We start from the raw sequence: 12,097 nt of genomic DNA on the forward strand, positions 1-12,097 counted from the left end.
GTAATTAAAACCTTAGACTCTCACGGGAATAATACTTAGTAATTTCTTTTTATTTCTAATATTAGGAGATAATCATTTCTCAAATTCCTTTTCAAACATAGTTCCAGTCTTCAGCTAGGATTTCTGGATGGGCCCATGTTTCTTCTGGTACTCCGGAGTAGACAGAGATTTTATTCCCCCAATACACAAGTTATACTCTGCAATATCTACTAACTGAATCCAAGATTAGTAGCAATGAACTTCAGTGCTCTGTTCCTTGGCCAAAGGATGTAGTGGATGGTAAAAGTTCACATGTTCAAGGGGAAGTCTGGACAAATTAACACAAGAGAGGTCTACTGAGGTTTATTTCAATACTCAGGAGCTATTATGTCAGGAAGTCCTTGAGCGGAAAAAGGCTGTAGACCGGGAGAGTAGGGAGAAGTCTGATATATAATGGTCCTGTGCTTACGCTCTTCTTTAAGCATCTGATTTTTGGCCCCTGTCAGCAGCCAGGGTACTGCAGGAGATGGGCCTTTGCTCTGACCTGGTGCAGACATTCACATGTTCCTAGCAGCAGTCCTGCTTCAGCAGTGCTGCGTGGCTGGACATAAACATCGCTCCCCTGCTATGAAAGGATAAAATAGCTACCTGTCTTCCCGGGGCTTTATGCAGATTACCGCCGTGTCTGTACGATGCTCCATGAATGCCAAGTATTACAACAACCGCCCACTTAGAGGATTCCTAACGGATTATGAACTCATGTATAAAATCCTTTGTAGACATATTGAACCTAATGCCCAGAACCCCACTACATTTTATGCCCCTTTTTACCCTTTCTTATGCTTCCAGAGGGATGCAAAGGGAGTCTCCAAACACACAGAGTGGGTATTTGGGCATGATTATACCATGTTGGTAAAGCCAAAGATGATGGGGTATGTCTACACTGTGCCTATATCCAACTTAGCTTGGGTAATAGTCATATTCTACAAGTGGCAAGCAGAGCTCATCAGATGCTGCAAAACTCATTCAAAAGGAGGATTCTGGGTCCAGTCTTGTTCAACTTATTCACCAGTGACCTGGATGAAGGCACAGATCACACCCTCAGCAAGTTTGCTGATGATACAAAACCAGGAGGAGTGGCTGATACACCAGAGGGCTGTGCTGCCATTCAGAGGAACCTCGAGAGGCTGGAGAGATGGGCAGAGAGGAACCTCATGAAGTTCAACAAAGGCAAGTTCAGGGTCCTGCACCTAGGGAGGAATCACCCCGTGCACCAATATAGGCTGTAGGCTGACCTGTTGGAAAGCAGCTCTGCAGAGAAGGACCTGGGAGTCCTGGTGGACAGCAAGGTGACCACGAGCCAGCAAGGTGCCCTTGCGGCCAAGAAGGCCAATGGTATTCTGGGCTGCATTAGGAAGAACATTGCCAGCAGGTCGAGGGAGGTGACCCTCCCCCTCTACTCAGCCCTGGTGAGGCCACATCTGGAGTACTGTGTCCAGTTCTGGGCTTCCCAGTGCAAGAGACATGGAGTTACTGGAGCAAGTCCAGCAGAGGACTGCTAAGATGATGAAGGGACTGGAGCATCTCCCATATGAAGAAAGGCTGAGAGAGCTGAGACTGTGCAGCCTGGAGAAGAGAAGACTGACGGGGAATCTTATCAGTGTGCATAAATATCTGATGGGAGGGTACAAAGAAGATGGGGTGAGACTCTTTTCAGTGGTGCCCAGTGACAGGATGAGAGGCAACAGGCACAAACTGAAACATAGGGAGCTCCATCTGAACATAAGGAAAAATTTTTTTACTTTGAGGGTGACTGAGCACTGGAACAGGTTGCCCAGAGAGGTTGTGGAGTCTCCATCCTTGGAGCTATTCAAAAGCCATCTGGACAGGGTCCTGGGTGACGTGCTCTGGGTGACCCTTTTTGAGCAGGGGGTTTGGACTAGATGATCTCCAGAGGTCTCTTCCAACCTCAACCATTCTATGATTCTGTGATTAATACTCAGCTAAGTCTATGGGCTGCAGTGACGCCCCAGCTACTCTGTCAGGGCCTATGCTAGATAGTTTAAAGCCTACTTGACTGTGTCTAGAGTATTCTGTCACAGTGTTTGAATGATGTAAAACCATGCTCCTTGGGCTTTTCTGCAACAGGAAATTACTTGAGAGCAAGTGGTTACAGGGATTTGCCCTTGTGCACACTAAGCATGAGGTAGATTGAGAGGTTAATTGAGAGTAAAGAATCTCATACTTTTTGCACAGTTGTTCACTAGGAACTTAATGTAGAGAAGTTAGTATACTATAAATTTACATAGATGTTATGTAGTGCCTCCGCTGTGTGAAAAAGCCTTTTACGAGACATCAGGTAAACGAGAGAGCCAGGACTGCACCTGGGAACTTCTTTATGCGCAGTCCTACACCTGTGTTACTTCGGACCTTGACTATCACAGGCATCTTTGAGGGAAGTATGACTTAGGTTGTTATGACTTTGGAGTCTCTGCAGAAATACCCAAGCTTGCCTCAGAACAAATAAATCAGTGACAGTCTAACTTCAGCATTGAGCTCCACGGCCACTACAAAGCTTCAGAAGGCACAGGAGAATGGCAGTAGATATTTTGGTTATTAGCTGCTTGGCATGGTAACCTGGCTGGGCAGAGCTTTCTGCCAGTGATTAGAAAGGCTAACCCAAGCTAACTTAAAATCTAATTAGGGATCTCCAAGTGTGCAGTGCAAACACACCTCTGCGAATGCCATTCACTGCGCTTGATGGGCAAGCACATGGTGCAGGCTTGCTTCAAGCCCTCCATCCTTCACTGCACTTGATATCACAGGACCTTGCTGAAAGGCAGAAAAAAAGAAAAAAACAAAGAAGGAAACGTGCCGTCTCTTTTAGAAAGGCTTTTTTCTCCCATTTCTGACCTGCGATGGCTTGCTTGGTTTACACCAATTCCGTGTGATTTGGGGTTTGGGCTGCGAGTCCCAGGGCCAGAAGAGCCCAAGGCAGAGCTGGCACGCGGCGCAACCAGCTGGTGCTCGCATGCCCTGTCCCCTCGGGGAAGGGGCCACGTTCCCTCCGGGGACCCGGCGGAGGAGCAGCCGCTGCTCGCCACGAGGCAATGCTCGGCGGCCCTGCACAAGCCGCGAGGGCGCCGGGACGAGCTGCTCCCCCTGAGGAGGCGCGGCGGGACCCCGCGGAGGGGCCGGGCGCCCCGCGGCGCAGAGGCGGGCCGCGGCGCGCAGCCTGGCCCGGGGGCGGCGCCGGGGCGGCGCCGACGGCGAGGCCGCTCCCCGCGCCCGCCCCTCGCAGCCGGCGCGGGGCAGCGGCGCCGGTGGCGGGGAGCGACCGGGCGCTGCCGCCGGCGGGCGCCGCGCACATGGCCTGTCTGATGGCGGCTTTCTCCGCGGGCACCGCTGCGGTAAGGCGCCCTCCGCCCGTCGCGGGGCTCCGCGCGGGGCGGCGGCGGGAGGCGGCTCGGGGGAGCGGAGCGGAGCGCGGCCGCGGCGCGCGAGGGGCTCTGCGGCGCCGGGGCCCTCGGAAAGCCGCGGCGGGGGTGGCGGTGCCCGGCGCCCGGTGCCCGGGCACGGGGAGGCAGCGGGCTGGCGGTCCGCCGCCCGTAGCGGGATTTGACCGCTAGTTACCTCTTGCCTTGAGCTAATAAAAGGGGATTAGCGGGTTTTCTGAGCATGCTCCGTCCTCCGCGACCGCATCCTGTGATTCCGCCCCCCCCCCCCAACAGATTTACCGAGGGGCTGTAACCTTTCCAGCTCTTTTATATAATGGCCTTGGTGGAAGATTGCTGGTAGATGGGAGGAGGAGGAGGAAATTCTGCGGAGAAGTTGTTTGGTGAAAGTACATGCAGAGCATGTGGGACCGTTTCACTACTTCACACGGGAATGTGTTTATTGCTGTGCCTGATAAACGCCAGGAAGCAATTAAACTCTGTATAGGAAATTGGGAAATAAAACTGTATGAAATCGGCTAAGATGAGAGCAGAGTCTTTCAGAGCATATGCTCTTTATGTCTGTTGCACAGACGTATTTCAAATACACCCTTGTTACGCATATGTCAGTAGAAAAACAAATGGTTGGTTTATGCTAGTAGATATATGCAAGGACTTGAAGTGTGTTCAGAGAATAGTTGTGGAGGGCGCAGTCAAGTCTGTGGCTCTAGTAGCCGCTGGCATTGCCCATCTCTGAGAAAGCAGAGCTGGTCCTGCAGCTCAGAGCCAGTTGCAAGATCCCAGGCTCCTGGGGTAATCATCACCCACGGAAAATTGTCCCTGGAGGAAGAGAGCATATGAGTAAGGAGCGACTGTGTCGTAGGCTGCTAAAAGCAGGCGTTTCAACCTGCTGGATGATGAAAAGGCTTTATTTACTGTCCCAGGAACAAAATCCTCTGGTTTCACGCCCCTGTGTGATTAAGCCAGATTGCAGGAAGAGAGCAAGGACCTTGTCCAAAGGATGCTTGCTGCTTTTTGACTGGAGAGGCTCTAACTGTTGCCTGAATACTTAAGGTGACCTGCTCATTGAGAATTAGTTTTTGGATGCCCCCTCTCACATGTGAAGGTACTCAGTGGTTTCTGTGAACCAGACAGCTTAAGACTGCCTTTGCCTAGGCACGTAACCTGTAGAGTTACTTAAAAAGTAAGCCTTGAAAATGTGCAGGAGTGCATGTTCTTAGTTCACTTTCTCCTTTTATATTTTAGGGAAGAGGGAGGTTCCCTTGGTGTAATTGTTCAGTTCTAGGATGTTTCAAATTACATGCCATTACTGTCAATTATTTAAGCAACTGGGAGTAAGTCTTAGTGGATACCTGACCTGAGTTACTTGAGAGCTTGATTAAAATCTGTCTCTTAAGAAAATGTAGTAAGTGGAGCTGATTCTTATGTCCAGAACTAAGGGGCTCATGCATGCAGAACCTGAAGACAGTAGCTAACTAGTGGGTATGTAGGACTGTTTTTTAGGGTTTTCCATCAGCATTCATGACAAGTGACTGATCTGAACAGCACTACTTATTCAACATGAATGGAAAAACCACCAACTGTGACAGAGAAGATGAAAATGGCACAGTGAAAAGGAGGGAATGTGACTTCTTAATTGCATTGGAGGACAAGTGTAGGGGGGACAAAGGCATGACCCTGCAGCTCTTTATTTGAGTATGTTCAGCACTGATGCCTTGAAAAGCAGTGCAGCACATCTGCTTTCCAGCAGATACCTCTGGAGACAAGTGGATTGTTGGACAGATGTGACAGCATGGCAAGCCTGGCACATAAACTAGCTATAGAAGTTTTTCCCAATCCAGCTCTGCATTAAAAGTATTAGACACTGTAGTAGACAACTGTGCAGGTGCTGGACCTTGCTTATGACATACTCAGAACAATAGATGACAACATCCTCTGAACTGCCCCAAATTCTGCTTAACTGAAGAGCATTTGTGATTGTTTTCCTTTAGGCCTGGTACACATCCCATTGATACCAGTGCGAGGTGCCCATTCAGATAGGAGGAATGGAAAAAGTTCTGATTTTGTGTGACTAATGGAAAAGAAGAAAGCGGGCAGGCAGCAGGTCATTGTCACACTCTGGAGAGGAGGGAGAAGTGATTCAGTCAAAAAAAATGCCAAGCAGAATTGCACAGACTTCTGTGATGGACAAAGTGTGATAAAGGTACAGCCATAAGCATAGAGTGTTGACCTCATTGTCAGGGGTGCAAATACTAGAGAATGGTTTGACATATCTGTGTAGCTGATAAGATTTCCATTAGGGATCAGTCTCGAGCGAGGAAGGTGTGCTCCAATCTGGAGATGTGCAAGGATTTTGGATATAAAGGGCTATGCTTTCCTAACAGATCTCTAGGAAAGAAGGTGTACTATTCTAGGTTGCAGAGTCCCTGGAACTATCACCATTGGAGCAAATCAGCCAGAAAACTGCGCTTCTCTGAATTTGCACAAGTGTGAACGTATGCAGTTTCACATTTATGCAAGTGTATTCTATTTAAAGGAATAAGAGCTCTTAGAGGTTTTTTTTTGAGTGGCTGTCTTTTAAAATGTCTCTGCAAATAATAGTTCTACTAGCTCCCTTCCACTTTTAACTCAGTCCAGTTACAAGCCCTGGAATCAGAGCTACTAAAATCAAATTCTGCCAGTGCATGAGAAATTGAACATAACGTAATGGGGACTATAGTTAGAAATATTGTATTAATCTGATGCAAGGGGTGTTCTGTTTTGAAGTAAGATACTGATGTGCTGTGTGTAACTGGTGCTAAAGGAAGTGGGTTTTGCGTGCTATGAGTAGTAGGTATGCAGGAGCTCTTTATCTCTTTGTCAAGACACAGGCAGAACAAACAAAAGATTGTTTTATTTTTTCTCTCTCCACCTTTTAGCACATTGCCGTGCAGGATTCATATGTTATTAAATACTTCTTCTGATGCAAAAAGATTTGAAATGTATTCCTAAACAAAAGTCTGTGATTTTTGTCCTTTCTTCAACTTTTGCGCTCTAGAGTACCAGCAATTCTGCTTCTACTATGGCCGAGCCAAAGTCAGTGTGCGTTTCAGTGGATGAAGCGGTCTCACATGGCACAGATAACCAAGATGCTCGACTGATGAATGGGCATTTAAAAAAAGTGGACAATACTCTGACAGAAGCTCATCGTTTCTCTTACCTGCCCCGCAGACCAGCTGTGAACATTGAGTTTAAAGAACTGTCGTACTCTATCCAGGAAGGGCCATGGTGGAGGAAGAAGGGTAAGGAAAACTCTAATGTTTTAGCTAACATAAAGATGTTATTATCTGCTCAGGTGGATGGTCATGATAGGTGGAATGAGTCTGTTGTGGATGGTTCATAAAGCCGGTAAAGGGAACATGCTTTGTCAGTTGCTGCTTGTTTGGGTTCTTGTTAGACCTGATAAGTTCCTCAGAGTATGGAAAAAAATAGTTCCTTCTGAATGAAGAGTAAAGAACAAAGACTGAAAACAAATTATGGCTGAAGAGAACGTGAGGAACCTGTCCCAGGGCTGGTTCAAAGGCCAGGTGCAGTATTTGTCCCTGCTCTGGAAGCAGAAGACACTGCAACCTTTTCAGGGATATGGAGATTCCCACTGCCCCCAACGGGCACAGGGACATTTCCCTGGGGCATGGTGCAGGGGCGCATATGGCCCATTGCACTCTGAGAGGTACTGTAGATGGATATATTGGCCTGGCAGTAGTTCATATAACAGTTTATTTTTGCCTCCAAATTCTAAAATGTATGAAGTAAATATAGTATTGCTGCATTGCCAGATATCTGTGTACTGTGACCTTGCATGTTTACATTTTATTGCTGGGGTGATGGAGCATGCAGTATTTCAAAGATGGAGGTGGGGAGGAAGGTGGGTTTTTTTTTTCTTTTTTCTTTTTTTTTTTTTTTTTACTTTTTACAGAATAATTGGGCTTGGAAGAGCCCTCTGGAGTTCATCTGGTCCTACCCCCTGCTCAAGCAGGGTCAGCTGGAGCAAGTTGTCCAGGACTGTGTCTCCACAGATGGAGATCTTTTTACTTTTACAATAGACTGTGTTGTCAAATGTGTTATTTTTTCAGCACTCTTTGAGAAGAGCAAGCATCTTGGACTTTCAGAAGGCTCTTGAAAGCAGGAAAAGAACTCTTTTCTTAAAATCTTGTGTTTGGAAATCAAGGCTGTGAGTTATAGGAATGTCAGCCCATCCATGTTTCCTCGTTTTCTAGAATGGGTCTCTCTAATCATACCATTTCTTTTAACTGATCAAATTACTGTCTATTGCTAGGACTACATCCTGAGGTTTAGTCAGGGATCAGGATACTCTTGCTTGCTGCTTTGCTAATGCACAGCAAAGAGTTTACAGCCTATAATGCAGGGCACACCAAAATGATGCAGATATTGGATGCATCTCAAGGAAGTGAAGCTTTGCTACTTTCCTCTCACAGTACAGTTTTACTTATCACAGCTGCCTCTGGGATGTTGTTTCTGGTGCTGATTTACTGGTGCGAGTAAGGATATTCAGCCCCATGCTTTCTAGGCTCTTGGTCTATTCCACTTCTGAAAGGTGGGTTTTAAGGGGGTGCTTTTTTCATCTGCTTTGCATTCATTCTTTTTAAACCTTTATCTGCTTTGTATAACCACGTGTTTTCTAGAGAATTTTGTGTGTGTGTGTGTGTGTGTGTGTGTGTGTGTGTGTGTGTGTGTGACTAGTGATCTCTTTGGAAGGAATATTAGGTCATGCAGTAAATTCCCGCTAGTGAAAAGAAGCCCAAGAGAAAATATTGAACTCTTAAGGAGAACTTTGTGTACTAAATGACATAATTGCTCTTCCTTGAGGAATTCTCTCTTAGTAATGTAAACTGGTACGATTGTGTGCTTTAAGAGACCCTGCCAATGTGCTGAGCCATACTTGATACCTGCACTCACCTTGAATCTATAATTCCCTGACTTAAGGATTCCATGTGAGACTGTTCACAAAGTGTGTTGCTGCTGTCTGGAAATTCTGTGTCATTATCGCAACACCAAGTCTTTAATAGTTTAGAAATGTATGCTATGAACAACACTGGAGCTACTGCCAAAGAATGGCCACCATATCTATGGTAGCCTATTCATATAGTTATTAATTTGTTGAAGGATATGCAGGCTTAAGGCTCTAACGTTTGTTTCAACATCAAAACTGTATGTGCACATACCTGCTATCTTTTAATTATTTATTAAAATTGTTTGCAGCCATGCTATCCGTTGGAGAACAACTTGGTTTGGCAGCAACTTTCATACATTCAAAATTATTCTTTGTCTTACTGGAATAAACTCACATTTTGAAGTTTTTTTCCCCAAGAAATGGAACTGTGCCAAAGTGTCTGATGCAGGATTTAAAAACTTGCGGTTTTTGACTGGATCTCTTTCTGTTGGCCAAAAATGATCAAAGTGTTCTAGACCAAAAACCTCTGTCTGTACTTGTTCACATGTCTGTGAGTACCTTGGCTTGGAAAAAAATGGCATACCGTGATAAAATGTCGTGCTGTTGAAAATGAGCAGTTGTGGTATTTAGCTCTAGGGCGTGACTGACTATGTCACTACAACTGGGTTTGAAAGACTAACCTTTTCTGGGTATCTCTGAGCAGGAGTTGATATTTTCCACTCCTCACCTGGTCTTGTACCGTGTATCTTTCCTTGGATCACTAAGGACAGCCTCAGAGTGGCTGTGAGGTATGCTATCTACCAGCAGGGCTTGGCACTCTTCTGTTAGCTGAGGGTCTAAAAAACACTTGGGGATTACAGGGGATGCCAAGCTGAATATGAGCCAAAATGTACTCTCGTTGCAAATAAGGTAACCACATAACAAGCTACCTTTGGGGGATGTGGCCAGCAGATTGAGAGAAGTTATCCTTGTCTACTCAACGTTGGTGAGACCACATCTTGAATACTATATGAAGGTTTGGGCCCTCCAGTTCAACAGAGATGATGGGAAACTGGAAGGGGTCTGGCAGAGAGTTAACAAATTGGTTGGGGAACCTGTGAGGAGAGGCTGATGGAGCTGGACTTGTTTGGTCTAGCGAAGAGGAGGCTAAGGGATGATCTAAGAGTGGCTTACAACTATTTAAAGGGCAGTTATAAAGATGATGGAGCAAAACTCTTCTCAGTAGGGCCAACTGATATAACAAGAGCCAGTGGCCACATATTGCATATTTAGCAGCTCATTTGGCAAAACGTCTTCATCAGGAAGGTGCAACATGGACAGGTCACCCAGAGAGGGTGTGAATTCTCTGTCCTTGGGGCTTTACAAGATATGGCTGGACAAAGGCACGGTTGACTTGATCTAGTGTTGGTCATCATCTTGCTTTGATCAGAAGGCTGGACTAGCTGACCTCCAGAGGTCCCTTTGAAGCAGCGAATCTGTGGGTCTGTGAATGGCTAGCCAGATTATAGAGACCCTCTAGAAATAAACTTTTCTTCTTGCCATGTTCCCTACTCCAGTTTTAATAAAATAAATAGTTTTAATAAAAAAGGTTTTCAATTAGAGAAATGGAAAACATGGAAATGAAATTGCTAAATAGTATCAAATGAAGGTAAGAACCAAAGTATCAGATTCCTTGAATCATATTAGTGGTTCTGTAATTAGAATGGTTTGTTTGTAATCTTGGACATCTCTATTTAAAACAAGCAGGCTTGTAGATAAATATATCACACTTGAAATTACTCTGAATGCCTCTTACTGGTTTCTCCTTCAAAGGGGAAACTGGGGCTTTGCAATGGGATATAATCTGCTCAGTAAAAGGGCAATATTGTGCCTTCAAATGCTTGTGGCTGTGTCAGCTCTGTACTTCTTGGGGGTTTCCTGCACTAAAAGGATCTCTTATTGCCCTGGTGTGAAGTATGTAAATTCACTTTCGTATGAGAAGAGAAACACCAAACACACTCTTGAAGGTACAAACTCTGGTCTAGGAAATGCAACTGATTCTTAAAACCCAGTAAACTTAAATAAAGGCACAAGATGGAAAAAAGAAAAATGGAAGATGTCTCTCAGTTCACATTGTTCTTTGGTGCTGATTGTGGCAATAATGGGTAACGGATGCTGTTATGAAAATGTGCCTTTTAAATTAATGGTGTTTCTATTCTGATACGGAGCTTGAAAAAATTTCTGCTATTTCTACATCTTTCGCCATGGCTGTAATGAATTAGTTAAAACCTTTCAGTGAGTGCTGGATCATAAAGAAAGGAATATAGTTTCCTCAGTAAGGCAATTTGTGCCAACATGTTGTAGACGAATTCGAATAAACAGCAGCAACAAAAAAAGCCTATTCCCCTCAGTAAGAATGGCATTGCAGAGTAATGTTAAGGTTAAGCTCTAAATTAACAAAAGGAGGAATAATTAGTAATGCTACCATTGTGTTCTGTACTTATCCCTATTGTTCAGACAGTGAAACTCATATGGTATCTAACATCATTTAATTTTTATTAAATCAGGAAGAATGTGAATTTGCATTGCTTGTCAACAACAAAGAAGCTAAATAAGCCATAGTAGTCTTTAAATAAGAATTTTTCATTGATTTGTGTCTCAGCCTTAACATCTGTAATGTATCTATTAAATCTCACTTTCATCTTGAAAACAAGGAAGGTGAATTTCGTTCTCAGAATTGTATGATAAATGTTGCTTGCTGCGAACAGCCTATTCCACTCATTTTAATGAGTTTTTATCAGATTCATAACAAAGACTGGTATGACTCTGGTCTTGATTCATTCAGGGTGTAATTCCTCTTGAAGTTAATGATATTAAAAGGGAATGAATCTGGCAGGTGAGTCTTTGATGGAACAAACTGTATCTTTGACCCATTCAATTCAGTAGTTTTCTTCAGTATGGAAATTTGGAAAAGGCCAGAGAAGTAAATTTTCAAAAGGGCCCAAATCCCTTTGGCATTTTCCCCATAAGGCTTTTAGGCAATTTTTCAGTGGGTAGAATGAACTATTTCTCCAGTTTTGAAGGAAGAGGTTGAAATGTGACTTAGCCCAGCTCTTGTGGGGGCAACATTTCAGGTTCCTCCAGAACTGCAGATGTGCCTCAGTGTTTGAATTGCTCAAGCACGTGCCAGTAGTCTCCTGAAGATCGGCAACATTCAAGATTAGCTTAAGCAAGCTCCAGGACTGCTAGAGCAGATTGTGTTGTAAGAAAAAGGAAAGGAAACTTTGAAAAGGAAACTTGAAGAAAGGAAACTTTACCCCATGGGGAAGCATTATGGCTGCTTAGTTCGAGAATGCCTTCTTCCTTTTAGGGCCATGGAAGCAGCTGACTTGGAGGGGAAGAGAAAGAGCAAAGTCCTCTGTTAGATCAAGTACAGGTTCCCTAAATGAGGAAAATCAAGATCCACAGAGCTTGAGAACAAGCTTTGTTTGGTTCTATATACACACCAAAAGACTTTTATCCATTTGTTTCTAGGTATCTTTGACATAACGTAGGATCCCATGGCAATACCACTCCTACATAACTCAAGTGCATCCACGAAGAAAGTAGTAATAAAATGGCTTTCAGAACTCCACAACAGCTTGGGGGTTACTTTTTTCTAGTGCTTGTGAGTATGCATGGTTAATTAGGCAGCATTTTAGTTGGAAATTTCTTCATTGTTATTTTGAGGACT

General features: G+C 44.7%; 1 protein-coding gene and 1 pseudogene across 2 annotated transcripts in view; both read left to right on the forward strand.

The window, feature by feature from the left end:
- The first annotated feature begins 678 nt into the window (after window positions 1-678).
- Window positions 679-2,433, forward strand: LOC135327400 (uncharacterized; annotated as a pseudogene).
- An 803-nt stretch (window positions 2,434-3,236) lies between these two features.
- Window positions 3,237-12,097, forward strand: part of ABCG1 (ATP binding cassette subfamily G member 1) — a 62,096-nt gene continuing 53,235 nt past the window's right edge. Inside the window, exons 1-3 of one of the 2 annotated variants that reach the window (XM_064525441.1) lie at window positions 3,237-3,389; window positions 5,426-5,637; window positions 6,472-6,715. In XM_064525441.1, coding sequence (XP_064381511.1) covers window positions 5,509-5,637; window positions 6,472-6,715 — 373 coding nt within the window. In that variant the 5' untranslated portion in view covers window positions 3,237-3,389; window positions 5,426-5,508. The remainder of the gene's footprint in view (window positions 3,390-5,425; window positions 5,638-6,471; window positions 6,716-12,097) is intronic. The other variant, XM_064525446.1, reaches the window with a different exon arrangement.

Source organism: Dromaius novaehollandiae, chromosome 1, assembly GCF_036370855.1.
Source record: "Dromaius novaehollandiae isolate bDroNov1 chromosome 1, bDroNov1.hap1, whole genome shotgun sequence".
Classification (NCBI taxonomy): domain Eukaryota; kingdom Metazoa; phylum Chordata; class Aves; order Casuariiformes; family Dromaiidae; genus Dromaius; species Dromaius novaehollandiae.